The sequence below is a fragment of the Eschrichtius robustus genome, chromosome 7 (assembly GCF_028021215.1).
Source record: "Eschrichtius robustus isolate mEscRob2 chromosome 7, mEscRob2.pri, whole genome shotgun sequence".
NCBI classification, from domain to species: Eukaryota; Metazoa; Chordata; class Mammalia; order Artiodactyla; family Eschrichtiidae; genus Eschrichtius; species Eschrichtius robustus.
Genome location: NC_090830.1, coordinates 124,210,354 through 124,232,141, shown reverse-complemented (window position 1 = coordinate 124,232,141; position 21,788 = coordinate 124,210,354). Strand labels below are relative to the sequence as shown.

At 35.2% G+C, this 21,788-nt stretch overlaps 1 protein-coding gene across 2 annotated transcripts in view; it reads right to left on the bottom strand.

Moving 5' to 3' along the window:
* Nucleotides 1-21,788, bottom strand: part of ATRNL1 (attractin like 1) — a 684,787-nt gene that overhangs the window by 541,690 nt on the left and 121,309 nt on the right. For both annotated transcript variants that reach the window (XM_068549055.1, XM_068549056.1), the window contains 4 exons: nucleotides 8,877-8,961; nucleotides 7,358-7,566; nucleotides 6,176-6,294; nucleotides 1,787-1,919 (listed from right to left, as the gene is read on the bottom strand). In XM_068549055.1, coding sequence (XP_068405156.1) covers nucleotides 1,787-1,919; nucleotides 6,176-6,294; nucleotides 7,358-7,566; nucleotides 8,877-8,961 — 546 coding nt within the window. The remainder of the gene's footprint in view (nucleotides 1-1,786; nucleotides 1,920-6,175; nucleotides 6,295-7,357; nucleotides 7,567-8,876; nucleotides 8,962-21,788) is intronic.

Below are 21,788 nucleotides of genomic sequence, written 5' to 3'. Positions count from 1 at the left end.
CAATGGGAAAAATGCAATTCACAAATTTTCGTGGAAAAGTGCAACTACTGTACAGGCTGGGCCCTCCATTTAGAGCATTCACTTCCTTGAGACAAGCTGAATGGAAACCAAACTATATATATACCAAGCTGGTTCTTAGTAAATATGAACACAGGGCAAGGTAAGTTAGTACATAATGAAATATTTTATTGTATTTATTATTCTCCAAAATAATAGCCTGGTCAAGTAGAACCCTTATACCAAACCAAAATATTTTCCCAAGCAATGAATAGATGGGTACTACCAAATATAACTTCACTATTATTTTTCTAAAGTTCCACTGGTAATCGAATTCCCTTCTTATTGAGTAATATTCCTTTAAACATATATATTCCTTCAGTCAAATCTTATTTTAGTCTAGGATTTTCTTTGTCTTTTTAAAGAGACTTCATAAGTATTTTTACTGATCTACATGTTATTTTTAGACTTTAACACTTAGAAATCATTACTTTCAAGTTTAGTGTCATATCACTAATGCTTCTCAAATCCTGCCTACTGCATTAATATTCTCTAATTTATTCAAAGTGAACACACATGCATATATCACTATTTAAAAGCTTCAAAAGTCAGTACATAGAGAAAATTCCAAAACCTCAATGGTACTTTTAAAGGCAATCTAATTTTTATTTTCTTACATGAACTTATATAAGAAAGACTTAAATCCTGTGATGGAATTTTCCAACACTTTCTAGAACTACATAGGTTCAGAAAATTTTTCTATGAAAGAATTAAAAAAAAAAAAATCATGGTATAGAAACAGGCAAAAAACTGAACAGAGATAGAACTCCTAGTTACTAGTCCCCTCTGCCATTTACAAGTCATGCACTTTTAAGCAAGTCACATAACCAGTGTGTCTCAGCTTATCTGTATAACAAGAAAATGGAACTGGTTAAATAACTATACAAGTTTTCGATTTTCTGATTTTCTCTTTCATATTTGAAAGAAAGAATACTTAGGGTCCACTAAGAAGAGTGTTAGCTATAAAAATTAAATTGAAATTTCTTTTTAAAATGAGTTTTGGGACTTCCCTGGTGGCACAGTTGTTAAGACCCCACACTTCCAATGCAGAGGGCCCGGGAACTAGATCCCATATGCATGCCGCAACTAAGAGTTCACATGCCACAACTAAGGAGCTGGCAAGCCACAACTAAGGAGTACACATGCTGCAACTAAGGAGCTGGTGAGCCACAACTAAGGAGGCTGCCTGCCATAACTAAGACCTGGCACAACCTAATTAATTAATTAATTGATTATTTTTAAAAAAATAAATAAAATGAGTTTTGCTCTGGTTTGCAGAACTTAGATTCTCATTAAATCATATAACAATTATTATAAATGTTTCAATTTGTAACAAAAAAGCAGTCAGTAAAAAACAGTTCCTGGAATTTAAAAAATAAAGGGCACTTAAAAAATAAATCCAATATGCTAAAATGTTAACATTGCTAGATCTGGATACTAGTCTGAGTACTTTTTATTTTCTATGTTTTTAAGACATAATTTTTTAATTGAACAGTATTCTGATCAAGTCAATAGCATAATAAATACAAGAAACCTTGAACATCTTAAAAGAATTAGAAGTGAATATACAAACTTTTCTTGTAGAAACACTGCTATCATTACTCCAATATTATTGTTTATTTGCTACTGATTTAATTTTAGAAAATGGAATGTTCTTACTAAACGTTCCTTACTATAATGGCATTCATCTGTGGACTATAAAACTCATTTACCAAATTGAAAATTTTACCTGGTAAAGCCTGGCACTCTTGTTGTCTCTGATCCCACTGGCAATTCAAGTGTAGTGAACAGCTTTTACAGCTGGTAAGTTTGTTACAAATCTGCTCATTTCTCACATGACATTTGGTATAGTTTTTCACAGACTAGAAAATTAAAAGATAAAGCATGTTATTTTTCACTTTTGTACAGCAATGACTCTTAAACTTCAGTGTATATATAAGTCACCTGGTGAGCTTTACAATACAGATTTCTAACACCAAATCCAGTTGTACTGAATCAGAATTTCTCTTACTCATTTCTTTATTTAAACATCAGTTCTTCGAATTAGAATGTGTGCTTACTGGAAAAGCGTGCAAATTACACAATTTGAAACAGAAACCGTGTAATGAAAACCTATTCTTTTGACTTTGATAACAGGTTTCCAATTCAATAAATAAAGCCAATGCACAAAGTCATTTCTCTCAATGATCACATGAAAGAATTCTAGTCATAATAAAACTATCATACAGACCCCTGAGAATGAAGTAGAAATGATGAGTAGGAAAACTTAAAGAGATGCTTTATCAAAATCCAATAAAATCTAAAAAGATAAATTATTTTCTCAATAACTCAAACTAATTTTACTTCTACAGACATTAAATAATGGTTTTGGTTAATTGATGTTTCTCCTGTATGTATCTGTCACATTTCCTTAATGGAGGTTGAAAAGAACCTGCAAAAGTTACATTTTGATCAGTCCTATTATACAACTATCATATTTCAACTAATTCCAGCTCTAAGAGGTTAAAGGTTAAAAAAGAAAAAAAAGGCAACATAGGAACTTTGGTGTGAGCTCCCTGCATATACCAAGGTTCAATATTTCACGTAATATTTTTAGCATCTATGATAATGAAAATCAAATTCTAAAATTTTGGGCTCAACTCTTCCTGTTACTCTTTTTTGAGAAAAAAAACAAAAAGGAAAAAAACACATGCTGCACCCTGAGGCCCCTTATATTTCAGTAGGCAGATATACTTACCTCAGGCTTTCTCATGTAAGGGTGTTAAATAGTTCTTTTCAATCAAAAAACTTGACAGTTAAAATTTGCTTATAACTCGCCCATATACAAAAATGGTTGAAGCAATTTTTATCCTCTTAGATACATACTTTAAAATGTCACCCATCAAATATTTATTTATAAACTACTATACTTTCCAACATAAAATACATTGCGGTCACCTCCATTTCAAATATGTTAATTTCTTTAGAGCAAATTGCATATACTATAAGGTCACAGATTAAAAGTACATAGATACTAATGTTTATGTTATTCATCCTAAAAAAATCACAGAAGATACATTTTTTTAAAACCCAAATTACATTGCAACTCTTATTCAACCATCATGTTTTCATTAAGAACATACAAATTTTCTTAATGTTGTTTTTCTGATTCATAGCTTTTTGTTCTCATATAGCATATAAATCTTAGTAGTATTCTATACAATTATTATAGTTCCAAACATCTGTCAACTAACTGAAAATAAATTTACTTGAATCATCTGATAAATAAAATAACCTATAAAAAAGACAAGAGAATGGCTAAACAACATGTTAGAATAAGAGAAAGAATAACAGCTCAATGCCAATCTTTAGAATAGCAATGGTAACATCAGAGTCATCATCCAAATAACTCAACTGCTCTTCATTAAGAACAGTATAATCGGGACTTCCCTGGTGGCACAGTGGTTAAGAATCCACCTGCCAATGCAGGGGACACAGGTTCAAGCTCTGGTCCAGGAAGATCCCACATGCCACGGAGCAACTAAGCCCGTGCACCACAACTACCGAGCCTGCGCTCTTAGCCCGTGAGCCACAACTAATAAGCCTGCATGCCACAACTACTGAAGCCCGTGCACCCAGAGCCCGTGCTCTGCAACAAGAGAAGCCACTGCAATGAGAAGCACACGCAGCACAACAAAGAGTAGCCACTGCTCGCCGCAACTAGAGAAAGCCCGTGCACAGCAACGAAGACCCACTGTAGCCAAAAATAAATTTCTTAAAAAAAAAAAAAAGAACAGTATAATCATGTATTGATACTGAAACAGTACAATAGATGAAATTATATTTCAGTCACACACAGGGCCAATTTATTCAATGATGGAAGAAAGCTGACTGTTACTTTGAAACATGGCTGGCATTTTTTGTCCTAATGAACCAGATGCACATTAGTAAACAGACTATGAAGCATAACCATTACTCTACTCATCTTCATCCTAATATATTTAGATGTAAATTTAAAATGAAAATCTGTAAGAAGTAAGTTTATTGGAGCTATTAGAGCACAAAATATGCAACTTGCAGTAAATATGACTAAATAATGAAATAGAATCTCAGTGGACATCATTTACACTAAAATCTCAGACCTTTCTGTATCCATTAGCATTTGGTTTAGCTTAATCATCAGATATTCTGATAAAACCGTCCAAAAGACACATTACATCAAAGTCTAAATTACAAGTGAGTACCATCTGCTCACTTATACTATCTCACCCAGTACTTTCCTTGTTAACACATCATTATCAAAAATAAACTGTAAAGCAAAAGGCCACTTTTAAAAATAAACACTTGATAACAATGTGCATAATACAATTTTTGAGATATGTGTATTTTCATATAGTGTAAATGTCTAAACACAAATTAACTCAGTTACCGAACAAAGCTTTAAGTAAAATCTGCTTGCAATTTTTATCTAATAACATTCTCCATTTTAGTCCCTTATTCCTATATTTTGTTTTACTTAGCTCCTACTTCCACATTATTCACTAGTATAACTCCCATTAGATGAATATTATGCAAATATAAAAAAGTAATTCAAATTTTCAAAGTGAGTCATGTCATATTAACATTAAAACTCAAATAAAATTATCTATTATCATTACAGCAATTCATATCACTAAAAAGTATACACCAACACAATATGTATGAAAACAAAAGGGTTCAATTTGATGAGTCAATAATTCAAAATTTTCCTTCATTTTAAGTTTTAAATATTATTTTAGAATAGAATCATATAACTAAGTATTTTGAAATATGACTGGTTACTAAAGAAAAATTTTAGATGATAAAATAAAAACTTTCTACTTAGTTTTCAAATTCCCTTTTCTTTACCTTTTACTTCTGCCTGGTATCTTGGAAAACAAGTGGATAGTTTTCTTGATTAATAAAAATTCAGAAAAAAGAAAAAATAATATGCATTTAGTTGAAAATCTGTATGCACACTATTTAGTTATTTAAGCTATACGCCAATAAGAGAATCTTTGACCCTACTAAACATAATTGTTAATACTTTAAAATTTTTTTCCTTCAACTTGTTGACATCTTCTAAAATATATGGGACATTTTGATGCTACCCACTTAAAAGGTTAATTTTTGCTGCTCTTAATCCATTTTAATCTATCATCAATATTAATTTTATAATTTTTTCAATACTCTTATCTATAATAGGGTTCTCAACCTCATCACTAGTGAAATTTTGAGCCAGATAATTATTTTTTGTGGGAGGGCTGTTCATTCACTGTAGGATGTTTACCAGCATCCCTGGCTTTCTCCATAGTAGATGGCCAGTAGCAGCCCCACAGTTGTGACAACCCAAAAAACACACATTGCCAAATGTCCCTCCGGGGGACAATATTGCCTAAGAGAACCAAAGATCTAAAGACAGATAAAAGGAAAACTACCACTGTCAATACTTCAGATTAAACTTGCACACGAAGTGTATAAACAAAACCTAAACCACACCACTATTAATGCATGTCTGACAAGAATCTCACGGAAATGACTTACTTATATAATATAATCCTTATATAATCCTATTTTCATCAGCACAGAAGACAGTGTTTATAGCTACAGTCTTTTTTAAAAAAAATTTTTTGAAAGGATTTTCCCAACCTTATTTATGAAAAGAAGTAAAAGTTTCCGGATTCAAAATGGAATCTAGACTGACAAATATGAGCAAGAAACTACAGGCTGAATTTACAACATACCAAGAAGTAGGTGATTTCCTACATATTTTCTAAATGTCTTTTTTTTTTTTTTAAGTATAGTTGGTTTACCATATTGAATTAGTTTCAGGTGTGCAACATAGTGATTCAACATTTTTAAAGATTATATACTCCATTTAACATTATTACAAAACAATGGCTATAATTCCCTGTGCTGTACAATATATCCTTGTTGCTTATCAATTTTATACATAGTAGTTTGTACCTCTTAATCTCATACCCCTATTTTGCCCTTCCCCCTTCCCTATTCTAAATATCTTGATACGGAAAGTGCTATTTTGTACAGTGCTACTAAATGGTAAGCTAATGATTATCAAGTAGCATGTTAGCTACGACATCATTTACCCATAAATACTAACCATACTGCAGTTACTGTTTGATGAAATGCATTTCTTGTCATCGCACCACTGGCACCCATTTGTATTGGCAGTACAGCTGGCACAATCTGCATATCTGTAACATCTGTCATCAGAAGCAGCTGTGATACAAATGGGAGAACACATCAGGATGAAAAAGAAAATGTCACACGTCTTAATTCACATATTTTTAACGTCTGTCAAGAATCACTAAGACATTTTTAAACCATAAATATAACCATCAATATCAAAATAAGTTCTTCAATATGAGCTCAATTTTGTAATTTAATTGGATTTAAAGGGATTTAGATACCTCCTAGACTCATCTTTATTCAGTCTACCAGGATCCTACAGCTATTTAAAATTTACACATTAAAATAAATAAATTAATTAATTAATTAAAATTTACACATTATGGAGGGGGAAAAAGATTTAGAGGTATTTTACTAAACAAAATGTATTACTATATATCTAAAAGAAAACATTATAACAAATACTTATTGCTTATTATTCTTCATAAAGATATTTAGAGACATGACTTATTATAGATTAGCAAAACTTGATTTGTTAATTGTAGCACCAAAAATGTATAAGGGCCCCACTCATTTAAAGAAAATTGAACAATTTTTATCCAAATCATTCTTCATAAATAAATACTTACTAGTAATTATTCATAAGTTTGATTTATTTATTCAATATTTTATAAGAAATATTAAATTATAACAAAACTCATCAAAATTCTAGAAAATTTTTAACTTTATGGTCTGCCTTGGCAATAATTCAGAAAGAAAAAAAACTACCAAATGCAGAATAAATTACTTCATTTTATTTCTTTGAAGCATACAGTATATCTTAGAAAGGGTGTATGTGAAAGCATTTTTTACTTACATATGAAAATAATTCATATATATGGCCATGTTACATATACAAATTGATATATAAATATTACATACAGAATTCAAAAAAAAAACTAAAAATAGCTAATAAAGGTATTAAATTACTAATCACTGCTAAATTCAAACATTAATCACTGCTAAATTCAAACATTAGAATTCCTAATTAGAGGATTATGAGTTTTTAATTTCTGAAAGCTACTAAGGTAATTCTTACAAGCAGAATGCATTTCCATTTCTAGCCAAACAGAGAAGCTTTGTTCCAAATATAAGAAAGAAAAAAATTTTTTACCTGTTTTCAGAGGGCACTTTGCTCTAAGAATATTATTAGTATTCCCAGACTCCCAAGATTCACAGTGATTTTTATTCCAAATACATTTTATCCCTGGACCAGCATTTTTACAAAGTTCTTCATCTCTGAAAGCCTTGCAATTTGGAGGCTTGTATACAAGTATATCATTAAGGAGTACACTAGAAAATCCTCCAAATATATACATGGACCTATTAGAGACAAAATAAGAATCTTAATGAAACAATATTATGAAAAGTCTCTGTCTAATGTGTTAGTTTTAAAAATAAATTTAAATACACATTTTACATTATCTTATCTAGTTAGGAAACAATTTTTTAGAAATATATAGTAGCTGGATATACTATAATAAGATACACTTTAGACACTTTAGAAATGCTATATAGAATTATAATTTTTGAATACAAAGAATTTAGAAATTAGATAATAGAGTTCTTCATATAGTGTTTTACTATTCTCCTATAAAATAAAAAGACCAAGAGTAAAATTATCAAAAAGATTTTCAAAGTTTCAATTTGAAAAGCCGAGATGATTACTGAATTAATTAATACTACCAATGCCAAAAAATTTGACATGCCCTCAAAACAGCCTAATTTTTGTTTCTAAAAATATTAACACAATAAATGGAAAAGATCAGAAAATACTTCAAGAATATCTTTTATTATTTAAAAAAAGTAAAATAAAAATCAACCAAAATGCAGTTTTCAACAGAGACGCCCAGAGGTTTTATGTTTACACTCTGAATTTCATTTATTTCAGTTTCAAAAGCTAACTGATATCAGTTACACAGCTTCATTGTGATTAAGTTCTGACTACTTTTAGTATTATATTGGAGAATTTTTATATAATTTGAATAAGGTAGTAATAAAATGAACTTATGAAAAATGTCATCATGAATTACAAATTTTAAGCTAATGAATGATCTAGCATATTGTTTACTGTCACAAGTCCACATTAACGAACTTTTGCTATAGAAATAGCAAGATCATAATAGCAAGATCATCCTTCATAAAGGATGAAGGTAACTTAATGATCATCCAGTCCATATTCCCAGTGGATATAACAGTCTTAAAGGCCAGAGAGGTTAAGAGACTTGTCAAAAGTCACACATTCAGTTATGACAGAACCAAAATGAGAATCTAATTCTTCTCACTTCCCTTGCTCTCCTCAAAAGAAATATGTGGCTAGCCTTTCTATCACTTCAGTCTGATCTTTTTTAAGGAAGTCATTCATGATCTGATCTCTGGAAAAAGGAAAGAAGGCAGGATGACTTTTTAAAAGAGTATCTGAAGTTCTATCTCAGCACCTTTCCTTTGATACTCCCCTGCCCCTTAAATAAATTTAAACAAAAAAGAAATGAAGGATATGGTTAATGAAGCAAAATTCATTCCGCGGTATTACAGGGATATATAAAATCCAAAGTCATTAAGTACAAACAATAATTTTTTTAAAGAATAACAAAATATGTGGGTAGTATGACTGATAAACGTGCTTCTTTTACCCATTAATGACAACTGCAGAGTGTCCAAATCTGTTGACATCTCTATGAAGGTTTGGTTTCGGTAATATTTTCCATTCATCACAAGCTAGGAAAATGAAAACAGCAAAACAAAAAATGAAATAAAAGAACTATTTAAGACAAATACTACAAAATAATCATTGGCCAAATAAAGATACAATACTTAAAATTAGGAAGCCTTTCATTAATTTTCCATGACCTACAATTTAGTATCGTTACTCAACTAGCATTATTCCTTAAATAAAAATAACTTCTGCCTAAAATTCTCACAAATAATTTTACATGTATGAGAGTAAAGAAATCAAAGGAAAAAAATCAGATGAACTTTATATTGGAGGATAATTTCAATGACATATTTTATTAAATAAACCAAGAATCATATAGTAAAATTCATGAATGTCAATATTGGGCAAACCTATCAGAAAGTTAAATCACTAAATCAAATTTTACATGCATGCATGCAAAATTAAATGGAATATATAATACTCAATGAAAGAATGCCTAAAAATGGAATCATCAAAATAAAATATTTAAATCAGTTTAATGATTCAATATTTCAAAGGAATAGTTTTCATTTTATGTAAAGGAGAAGAGCTTTAGTTGCAAAAAATAGAAAAAAATGAAAAAAAAACCCTAAATAATTCATGAGCTACATAAAGACTATGGAAAGAAAAATGATTAAAGAAAACTGTTTATCATTTAAATATAGCCTCAGAATCGACACATATATTAATAGAGATTTTGAGATGTCAAATAATTCAGTATTCAGTGACTAGAAACATTCTCAGGACAGTGTTTCAGATTTTATCCTCTTAGACACGGCATATCTAAAAGCAGGCCTTGGTATTTAATACAAGCACATAGATGTCACAAGGTTTAAAACAAATTTATTTCATTTTTTGGTAACTTAGAAGCCCTTCTGAAACAAGAAAATAATCTCAAATACAATTAGTTGTAATGAATTACTTGTTTTCTTATATAAGCAATCATGTCTATTACACTCGAAATGAAATAATAAATTTGGCTTTAATTCAATATTATTACTAGTAAAGATCAAAGGAATCACAAAAACCAAAACCATAGTTTAGAACATTAAACTGGAAGACTGAGAGCAATAAAATATATCTTGAGTTATATCTCCCACAGTGTATTCTGAGGTTCACAAATCCACCCCCAAAAGGGGTATTCCTTAGTTGATATAATCTCTCTCTTCAGTTCACAAAGTACATGAACCTATTAAATACTCTCGAAAGAGAGAGTACAAAAGCATAGAAGCCTAACTCTACTAAACCCAGTGTTTTCCCAATGTTTTATCCATAGAAGCACTTTTCACACAACACCTATTAACATTCCCAGGAGCCAAGGCTCTGAAGATCACATTTTGAGAACTACTATTATAAAGGCCTACACATAATATTCATAGTCTACCAATTTTATGCGTTAGAGTTCACTTAAGAAATGTATATTTCTTAAGTGTACATTTATATGCATGCAGTAACATAAAACTTCCAAAGTGCTTTCATCTATGTAACTTAAAATAGTCTGTATAAGAATCCAGTGAGGCTGATTGAGCAGGTACCACCATATGCCAGAAATGAAAAATGAGACCTAGGAGAAGTTAAGCAATGTCCTTAAGGCCCATTAGATTACCTTTGTTTTTCTATAAATTATGTTTATGAATGCCTGATGTTATAAAAGTATATTGAATGGATTCTGAAAGATCATTCCCATTTGGAGAGAAGGGGTGACCTGTAAAAGGCACAGACTTTGACAAAGAAAGAGATGAAAATGTTAGAGACAGATAATGAGTTAGGGCAGACAGATTTTAATCATTCCACCAAAACCCAACACACACACACACACACACACACACACACACACCCCACATGGCCACTGATTCATAAATTGTGTGTTGAATATTGTGTGTTCCAACAACAGAATTAGAAACCTGAATGTGCGTCAAAGAAATGAAACAGAAAAGAGTCAGATGAAAGAGTAGAACTTCCAGAAATTAGGACTTCCAGAAACCAGTTTATTATAAAAATCTCCAAAGAAGAATCATCTTTGGGACATGTGGAGTCCAGAAAAGAATGTGACCCAAGAATCTGAGCCTATCCAGGACTAAAGAATAAGTAATTTGGCCCAGTATCCAAAACAAATCAGCAGAAGGAGGGAAGAAAAGCAGATTTCCAAGATGAGCACCAGGGAAAATGCTCAGAAAAACCATTTAAGAAGTGAGTCAGGAAAAAGAGCTGAGAGAATAAAGGCCAGCATTTACTAAAAATTAGGCCTTTTGAAGATTTCTTGTAACTCTATACTCTCTTTAGGGAAAAAGAAAATTTTTTAAGCACACAGAATAGTCTAAAGAATGTTACTATAAACACCTATATACCACTATCCAGATCTATCAAACCCAATATTTTACCACGTTTACTGCAGACTTTCTAAAGAAAGAAAATATTACAGATATGATCGAGGCTCCCTGTGTACTCCCTCTCAAATTCAACTGCTTTATGTCTTCTGTCTTTGGACACAACCACTATCTTATATTGGTTTATCAATGTTTCCATATTTATGATCTATATAGAGTATTTTTGTAGGTTATAAAACAATATAAATGGTATCAAACTATGGATTCTTCTCCACCTTGCTTATTTTGTTCAACCTATTGAGTTGTTTTTTGGTTTTTTAACCATTTTTAAGTGAACAGTTCAGTGACATTAAGTACATTCGCATTGTTGTGCACCATCATCACCATCTATCTCCAGGGTTTTCTTCATCTTGCAAAACTAAAGCTCTGTACCCATTAAATAATAACTACCCATTCCTCTCTTTCCCCAGCCCATGGTAACCACTATTCTACTTTTTTGTCTATAAATTTGGCTATTCTAAGCACCTCAAATGAATGAATTCATACAGTATTTGTCCTTTTGTGACTGGCTTATTTCCCTAAGCATGTATTCAAAGTTCATCTGTGCTGTAGCATGTGTCAGAATTTCCTTCCTTTTTAAACCCTGAATAATTTCCATTGTATGTATATACGACACTTTCTTTATCCATTCATCCATATATGGATATGTAGGTTGTTTCCAGATTTTGGCTATTGTGAATAATGCTGCTAGGAACATGGGTGTACAGATATCTGTTCCTGCCCCTGATTTCAATTCTCTTGTGTGTATACCCAGAAGTAGAATTGCTGGATCATATGGTAATTATGTTTAACTTTTTGAGGAACCTCTATACTCTGTCCTATAGTGGCCACACCATTTTACATTCCCCCTAGCAGTGCACAAGGGTTCCAATTTCTCCACATCCTCGTCAACACTTGTTATTTTCTATTTCTTGATAATAGCCATCCTAATGGGTGTGAAGTGGTATCTCACTGTGGTTTTGATTGGCAATTCCCTAATGATTAGTGATGTTGGGCGTCTTTTTATGTCCTTATTGGGATATTCGTATATCTTCTTTGGAGAACTATATCTTCAACAAAAAGCCTGTACATTAACTTGGTAAAATTTATTGTTTTCCACCATAATTCAAAAAGAGACATGTACCACAATGTTCATTGTAGCACTATTTACAATAGCCTGGACATGGAACCAACCTAAGTGTCTGACAGATGAATGGACAAAGAAGATGTGGCACATATATACAATGGAATATTACTCAGCTATAAAAAGAAATGAAATTGAGTTATTTGTAGTGAGGTGGATGGACCTAGAGTCTGTCACACAGAGTGAAGTCAGAAAGAGAAAAACAAATACCGTATGCTAACGCGTATATACAGAATCTAAAAAAAAAAAAAAAAATGGTACTGATGAACCTAGTTGCAGGGCAGGAATAAAGAGGTAGACATAGAAAATGGACTTGAGGACATGGGGTGGAAGGGCAAAGCTGGGACAAAGTGACAGCAGCATCGACATATATATACTACCGAATGAAAAATAGTTGGCTGCTGGGAAGAAGCAGCATAGCACAGGGAGATCGTCTCGGTGCTTTCCGATGACCTAGAGGGGTGGGATAGGGAGGGTGGGAGGGAAGCTCAAGAGGGACAGGATATGGGGACATGTGTATGCACATGGCTGATTCACTTTGCTGTGCAACAGAAACTAACATAGTACTGTGAAGCAATTATACTCCAATAAAGATCTATTAAAAAAAATTTATTGTTTTCCTTGTGATTTGTGCTTTTTATTCTTAACTCAAGATTGTAAAGGTAATCCCTAATTTTCTTCAAAGGATGTACAGTTTGGCTCTTACTATTCTGATCTTCAAACCAGTTGGAAGCTGTTTTTGCATTTGTTGCATGGATCTAACTTAATTTTCCCCATATACAATATTTCCCAGATATTTCTCAGTATATTTCCATATACCAATTGCCCAGAACCATTTTTTGAGCATTTATCCCTGACCCACTAATTTGTGTCTCACTTGACTTCTGTACTGCTGTGGTTTGTTTTTATTCCACTTGTTTTTAACTAAAGATATATATATGCAAAGTTTAAAAGCAAATAATCCCACAAGGCTCATCACAGGAAAGTCTCCTCCTCCCTATCTATGGGCTATGGAAGCCCGAAATTGAAAAGCACATAGTTGCTTCTAATAGTTAAAAAACATTTTTAATTACTATTATAATATTATATAAAATTAACTGAAGAATTCATCAAACCTTTTATAGTCTTTTTAAATGGGTAAAGATTCCTAAAGTAAGTGGCAGCCATGACCTTTACCTAATAAAAATAACATGCTAATTGCTTATCAATGCTATAAAATATTTAACTCTCAAAACAACTCGGAGGAGTAAATATTTTTGTCACCATGTTTTGAATAAGGAAAAGAGTCTTTAGAAGTTAGGTAACTTCCTTAAAGTCATTAAATAGTAAAGTCAAATCAAAACCAGATCTCCTTAACTTCTTTACGTTATACTGCCTCACCACACCATCAAAATATCCTTTTTGATATAAACATTAACTTCTTGAAAATAAAAACACGATAATACAGTTTTTTTAAAAAGTACACAAGTCCCTGCAGAAGAAAAACATTACAGTACAGTAATAAAAAAAAATTATACATAAGAGCAATTAACTCAGACAAATAATAATACGACCCAATTCTACTTCAAGAAGTTCTTTGCCTTTTAATATATGTGGTCATAGGAGGTGAAGGCTTTATTACTATCTCCAGGACATAACCTTCAATTATACTAAACGTTCAAAAATAATTACACACAATATTTGTGGTAGACTTTGGTGCTACTCAACAAATATTCCAGTTGTCGTCCTTAAGGCCTAGGCAAAATGATACTCCCACACTCCTTAGAAGTTGGATGTGACAATATGACTTGTTTTAGTCAAGGAAGTGCAAGCTAAAGTGATAATTGTATTTCTGGATGGAACCATTTAATTACCAATGAAAGAAAATGCAATTTAGCCTTGGTCCCTAAGTGATGACAGTAAGCAAATCTGCCCTCCCCACCAACACTAGACATGTATGTATCATGGGTGAAAAATAACCTTTTATTGGTGTTAAGAATAAGACCCTGACACATGGGATGGGAACATCTGAGTTGATGCCCTGAAAATCTCCCCGAATTTTGCATTCCCAAATTTTCCTGAATCTTCTGAGACTGCAGAAGTGGTCTACCCTACTCTACTGAGAGACAGTACTCTACCCTTGCTCTGAACCCAGTGCAGCAGCTTCCCTCCAGTAACACCTGTACCCTAGCTCAGAACCTGCTCACACCTTCCCTATTGGTCACTGGGTCTATAACTTGGCTCAGCATAACGCAGCCTGTTACATTCTGGGACTGCTAAGAAAAGAAAGGGACTACATCTCAAAGGATCTGTAAGACCTAGATAGCATATAATGGCAGAAGTTGGGGGGAATACACACGGTTCTAGATTCTGAAGGGAGTTTGATCAAAAGCGTCAGAACCTTACATCGGACTAGGAAAAAATTATTTATTTATTTAAAAGCACTCTCCAAGATGCAGGATTTAGGATTTATCCCCTTATAAGAACCCTGGGAGATGGTGTGAGCTCACTATTAAGATGACTCCTATACACAGCAAAGGAAACCATCAACAAAATGAAAAAGTAACCTACTACTGAATGGGAGAAAATATTTGTAAATCATATATCTGATAAGGGGTTAATATCCAAAATATACAAAGAAATCACACAACTCAATAGCAAAAATACCCTAACAACATGATTAAAAAACAGGTAGAGGAATTGAAGAGATATTTTTCCAAAGAAGACACACAAATGGGCAACATGTACATGAAAAGGTACTCAGCATCCCTAATCATCAGGGAAATGCAAATCAAAACCACAATGAGATATCACCTTACACCTCATAGAATGGATGTCACCAAAAAGGCCAGAGGTGGCAAGTGTTAGCAAAGATGTGGAGAAAAGGGAACCCGGGTGCACTGTCAGTGGGAATGGAAATTGGTAAAGCGACTATGGAAAACAATATGGAAGTTCCTCAAAAATCTAAAAATCGAACTGCCATATGATCCACCAATCCCACTTCTGGGTATATACCCAAAGGAAATGTAAACAGGATATCAAAGAGATATCTGCACTCCCATGTTCATTGCAGCATTATTCACAATAGCCAAGATACAGAAACAACCTAAGTGTCCGGCAATAAATGAATGGAAAAAGATGTGGTATATATATACAATGGAATATTATTCAGTCATTTGAAAGAAGGAAATCCTGGGCCTTCCCTGGTGGCGCAGTGGTTGAGAATCTGCCTGCCAATGCAGGGGACACAGGTTCGAGCCCTGGTCTGGGAAGATCCCACATGCCGCGGAGCGACTAGGCCCGTGAGCCACAATTGCTGAGCCTGCGCGTCTGGAGCCTGTGCTCCGCAACAAGAGAGGTCGCGATAGTGAGAGACCCGCGCACTGCGATGAAGAGTGGCCCCCACTTGCCACAACTAGAGAAAGCCCTCGCACAGAAACGAAGACCCAACACAGCCATAAATAAATAAATAAATAAATAAATAAAATTAAAAAAAAAAAAAGTTTAAAAAAAAAAGAAGGAAATCCTGCTGTTTGTGACAACATGTATGGAGCTTGAGGGTATTATGCTAAGAGAAATAAGCCAGACAGAAAAAGACAAATAACAAATGGTATCACTTACATGTGAAAACTTAAAAAAAAAAAACAAAGTCAAACTCACAGAAACACAGAGTAGAAAAGTGGTTTCCAGGTATGGGGGAAATAGGGAGAGGTTGAGGAAAGGGTACAAACTTTCAGCTATAAGATGAATAAGGTCTGAGGATCTAATGTATACTTGGTGACAACAGTTGCTAACCCAATATTGTACAACTGAAATTTGCTGAGTAGAACGTAAGTGTTTTCACCAAAAAGAAAAAAGATGAATATGTGAGGTAATGATGGATGTGCTAATGAACTAGATGTGGGGGGATCCTTTCACAATGTATATTTATATCAAATCATCAGAATGTACACTTTAAATATCTTACAATTTTATCAATTACACCTCAATAAAGCTGGGGGAAAAAAAGATGACTCCTAGAAACGTGGAAAAATAGTCTAAATGCCAGAATTGTCATAGCAAACACTAAAAGCAGGCGTTAAGTCTAGGAAAGTGGTGCTGTCACTGTTGGAAAAAGCAGCATGTGGAATACATAGAAAGCCCCTGTGAAATAATCCCAATGCAGACCCTACACACCTGCCAAAGGCCATGCCATATGCAGTGGAAATTTTTATACCTCTAGTCTTGTCATGTTATTGAGCCCTGGCAGAGATGGAGTGCTTCACATGTATTATTAAGTGACCATGTGCTCAGAGTTTTCTATCATGATATACTGTATAACATCAGAAAACCCACCAGGTTGTTTTACCTACAGCAGGGCCAGAACGTATGTCATTTACTGAAGCCATGAAGAATGTGATGGTGAGAGGGATACTGGCATCACTGAGAAAGCGGTGGCTTTCCTTCATAGACCAAAGCTGATGGTATGAAAAACTGTAACAGAACTGTGCTCAGAGATGGAGACAACAGGAAAATAGAGGCCAGCTGGTGACACTTAACCATCAGAATCCAATCCAAGTAGAGAGCCATTACTGTAATAAGCAGCAAGATCGAAGTGTCAGTCAAGAGGACTGACCTATTGAGAATTATAGAGATGTTTAATAGAACACAGCATCTCTAGAAGCAAAACAGATGGGCAGCCAACAAGGGTACTACCTAACTTATATCATCAGAAGAAATCAAGGATAAACAATCAGAAAGCTGATGGCAGATGCTGCAATAAAAAGTCATAATTCATTGCTCAATTTCTGGATTTGAGCCACTTTTTAAATCCAGAGCTGATACATTGAAAAGTCTGGGGCCCAGGAGGAAGGACCCTGTAATACCACAGCAAGTATACATGGTAATAGTGTCCCTAATTTTTCCTCAAAGGTACCAACAGTCATTTCATTGGGTAACCCTAGCCTAGAGAAAAAAGCAACCACAAACATTGCAAGTACTGCTGGACACAAGGTCTGAATTGACACTGACACATCATGGCCTCTCTTTATAGCAGGGATAATATGGGAATGATGAAATTAATGGCATCCTGGCCAAGGTTCTTCTCAAAATGAGCCAGTGGGTCTGCAGACCTATGCAGTGGTCATGTCCTAAGTCCCTAGATTAATAATTGGAATAGACATTCTTGGCAAATGGAACCACCCCAACGTTGGGTCCTTGGCTGTTACAGTGGAAAAGATCAAGTTGAAGCCTCTGGAACTGTTACCCCCTGGATAATATAATAAGTTTTAAAATAATGTTGCATTCATTTCAGAGGGAGTAAATGGCATAAATTAGTATTATCCTGAAGCATGTAAAGAATGCTGGATAATGGACCCCCTCAAATTGTTTAAATTACCAACCTGGCCCCTGTAAACTAAACAAGGCCTGGAAGATGACAATAGCTCACTAACAAGTAGTAGCCCAAACTGCAGGCACCACGCAAGATGTGTATCTTTGTTAGAGCAGATTAACATGGCCACTGATTTGGCAACTGTGTTCTTTGCTAACCCTACCAGAAAAGAGGACCAAAAGCAGTATGCATTCATATGGAATAGAATAGGATACATTCACAATTTTGCCTTGGGATTATGTTAACTTTTGTCAGAACACACTTGGCCCAATTGGACATCTTGCAGAACATTTCATTTTTCCACTACATTAATGGCATCATTCTAATAGTGCCAGATGAACAAGAACAGTTAATGCCGTGGAGGCCTTGTTAAGACATATATGCTTCAAACGGTGGAAGATAAAACCTACAAAGATTCAGAGACCTTCCATGTAGTAAGCTATTTAGGGGTCTAGAGGTCAAGAGCATTCTGAGACAGCTCATCTGAACTGAAACACCAACTATTACATCTTTCAACTCCCATTGCAAGGAAGAAAGCGAACATCTGATAGGTCTTTTGGGGTTCTGAAGGCTGTATATTCCATTCCTGGGAATACTGTTCAAGCCCATATACTGGAAAATATCAAAGGCTGCCGGCTCTGAGTACACGCCAGGGCAGAAAATAGCTCTGCTATAGGTCCAGGACACACTGCAAACAGCCCTGCAACTAGGGCCACATGACCCAGTAGATACTATAGTTATTGGAGGAGTCACTGTTAGAAAATGAAGCATGTGGAATATATCGAAAGCCCCTGTGAAAGAATCCCAATGCAGACCCAACACACATGTCAAAGGCCATGCCATCTGCAGTTGAAAAATTTTATACCTCTATTCCCACCACACTACTGAGCCCTGGCAGAGATGGAGTGCTGGACATGGGTTATTAGGTGACCATGTGTTCAGAGTTTTCTATCATGAGCTGTCTCTGTCATCAATAACCACGAGAACATAAAGTGGAAGCTGCACCCAAGATGAAGCATGAGCAAGAGCACAGTGCACAAGCAATCTGCATGAGCTGGTAGCTCAGACCTAGTGCCATCTACCCCAGCTGCCCCCGCACCCATCCCACATCTTACAGCTATGGCCGTATGAGGAATCCTTTGTGCCCAGATAACAAGAAGAGGGAAATGAAAATATGTAAGCTTCGTACGTGGCCACAATTCAAAAATGGTTATCACTTACAAGACAGCTTCACTCAGGGGTGGCCTGGAAGAACAGCAGAAAAGGAAAAAGCCTCCCAATTGGGCAGGCCTTTGAGAAGTGTGCCTCATGTACATCGTGTGGAAAGAGAAATGGCCCAGGAGCAGTAGTTAATGACCTAGCTGGCTGATCAGGAGCCTAGAAGCAGAAATATTGAAGATCAGAGACAAGGAGGTCCTAGAGTAGAGACATGTGGATGAATGTATTTGAACGAGCATGAAATGTGAAGATCTTTGTGATACAAGTTAAAGGCCATCAGAGAGCATCCAACATGGAAGAGACGCTAAACAACCAGTAAACAATTGACTGAGACAGCTAATGTCAGTCTCTATCGCAGGACACCTCGGTGCCAAAGAAATGAGCACATGAACTAAGTAGCCATATGGCAGAGATGGAGGCCATCCAGGAATGCAATAACATGGGCTCCTTCTGAAAAAGGCTGATGATGGAGTTACTCTTCCACTAAATGTCCAACCTGACAGCAAGATATCAGTCCTGATCCCCTGATAAGGCCATTCCCCAAGAAAACTAACTGGACATTTGGTGGCAAGTTGACTACATTGGGCCCCTTCCACTCTGGATGGGCCAACATTTCATTATGACAAGAATACATATTTTGAGGATGCATTTGCTTTTTCTGCCCACAGGCTCTTAACCAGCACAACTATCTTAGAAATTATGAAATGTTTGATTAACCAGCATGGCATCCCATGTAGTCAGGAGACACACTTCACAGAAAAGGAGGTACAGAAATGGGCCTATGACCATGAAATCCACTGGATCCCAAACCACACAACCTGACAGAGATTTTGACAGGCACAACTGAAGCACCAGGATGCAGGATACACCTGAACTAAAGACCTTTAAATAGTGCTGTGTCCCCAGTAGGAAGAATATATAGGTCCAAAAACCCAGGAGTAAAAGCCACTTCTTGTGGCCTCATATTCAGTTACACAATTGGGAAATCTGTGCTCGTCATCCTGCAATTCTGGGTTCTGCAGGATTAGAGGTCCTATTCCCCAAAGGGAAAAATATTCTGGCAGAAGAAGTAGCAGTTAACCATTTAACTGTAAGCTACAGTTGCCACTTGGGTGCTTCAGGCTCCTTGTGTCAAGGGACCAGCAAGCAGGCAAAAAAGGAGTAGCATCTTGGCAGGGGTAATTGGCCCCGACCATCAAAGGGAGGGACTGCTGTCACAAATAAGGGCAGGGGAATATATTTGGTACACAGATGATCCCTTTAGGTGTTTCTTGGTATCCCTTTGCCAAGTGCGATGGTAAATGGGCAAGTACAGTAACCCAGACTAGAAGGTATACGATGATCAGGAGCTCAAATACCTAAGGGGGAGGGAGTGGGTCATGCTACCAGGTAAGACACAGAGACCAGAAGAAGTGCTAGCTGAGGGTAAGAGACATGAAAAAATAATGGATGAGGGACATGGTGAATATCAGTTGCAGCCCTGAGACCAGCTACAAAAGCCAGAGCAATAATCTAGGCTCCCACCAGGGAGAAAGGCCCACTGGAATCCTGGAGGAGCTGTTTAACAAATATATCTGAAGAAGCGGGCTGAGTGGCCCAAAGAATGAATTGCGATGAACATGGAAAGGCGCTGACTAAATACACCTTCAGGGAAGGACTTATCAGTGGACACCATTCAGCCGCCAGCCCCTGCAGAGACTGCCTTAGCTACAGAGAGCTTCCGCACCCAAGGTCCTGGGAGTGACCCTCGTACAATGACCGACCAAGACCTGTTTTATCCGAAAGAGGGACAACTCTGAGGGGCATTTCAACTCCAGAGCTGTCCTGGAGTTGGCTGAGGATGTTAAGTCTGCTTGACTTTTACCTTTCGCCCAATCCTGCTTCTTCCCTTCCCTTTTACAGGTGTTCAATCCAAGGACCTAATAAGTACCCTGAACACTAAACTCTGTCTCAGAGTTTGCTTTTCAGAGAACTGTGACAGGATTGTTTGTTACCTCAGTCTAACATAACCTGTACTGACTGATACAACACAGTAAGTGTGAATATTCCTCTACAGTGTCTTAAAATAGCTGGCAAATCGTTTTCAACTCACAAAATTGTTTAGGAAGAAGAGAATTTAACTTGCAAGCTTATGAAAAGCTAGTTGAGGTAAGCAACTTTTGCAACTATAGGGACATTTCATGCTTGCTGATATTTGCCCACCTGCCAGGATTTTTCAATGAGAAATGAATGAGAAGAGAAAAACATAGGAGCAGTTGCAGCAAATACACTTTCCACTTATCCCTTGCAGCTTTTTCAATAATGACTAAACAGAATGTTGGGCTAGATAAATTCCATTGCTGAGTTTTCAAATTCTTGATCAGGATTCTCTGTAAAACACAGGTTAGTTTTCCTGTAAAATGTAGAAGGTATCAAATGCCTTAAAGCTCAGTATTAAATTAATATAATTTGTTTACACATAGTCTCTTTCCATTCTTACAATATAAAGTCTCATATTAATAATGTCTGACTGCAATCTATAATCGTATTTTTTGCCAAGAAGAAAATATATTTCCAGAACACTCATGTCATTATCACTTCACAAACAGTTCAAAACTAGACAAACTAAAGCAAATTCCAAAGTTACTGACATCATGAAAATTGACAGAAATACCATCCCATACCGACAGAAAAGCCACACAGCAATAAAGACCAAAGTAAAATATACTCTCTAGAATATAGACTTCTAAAAAAATCTGTACTACAAGGCACTAAATATTTATCTAAAAACCT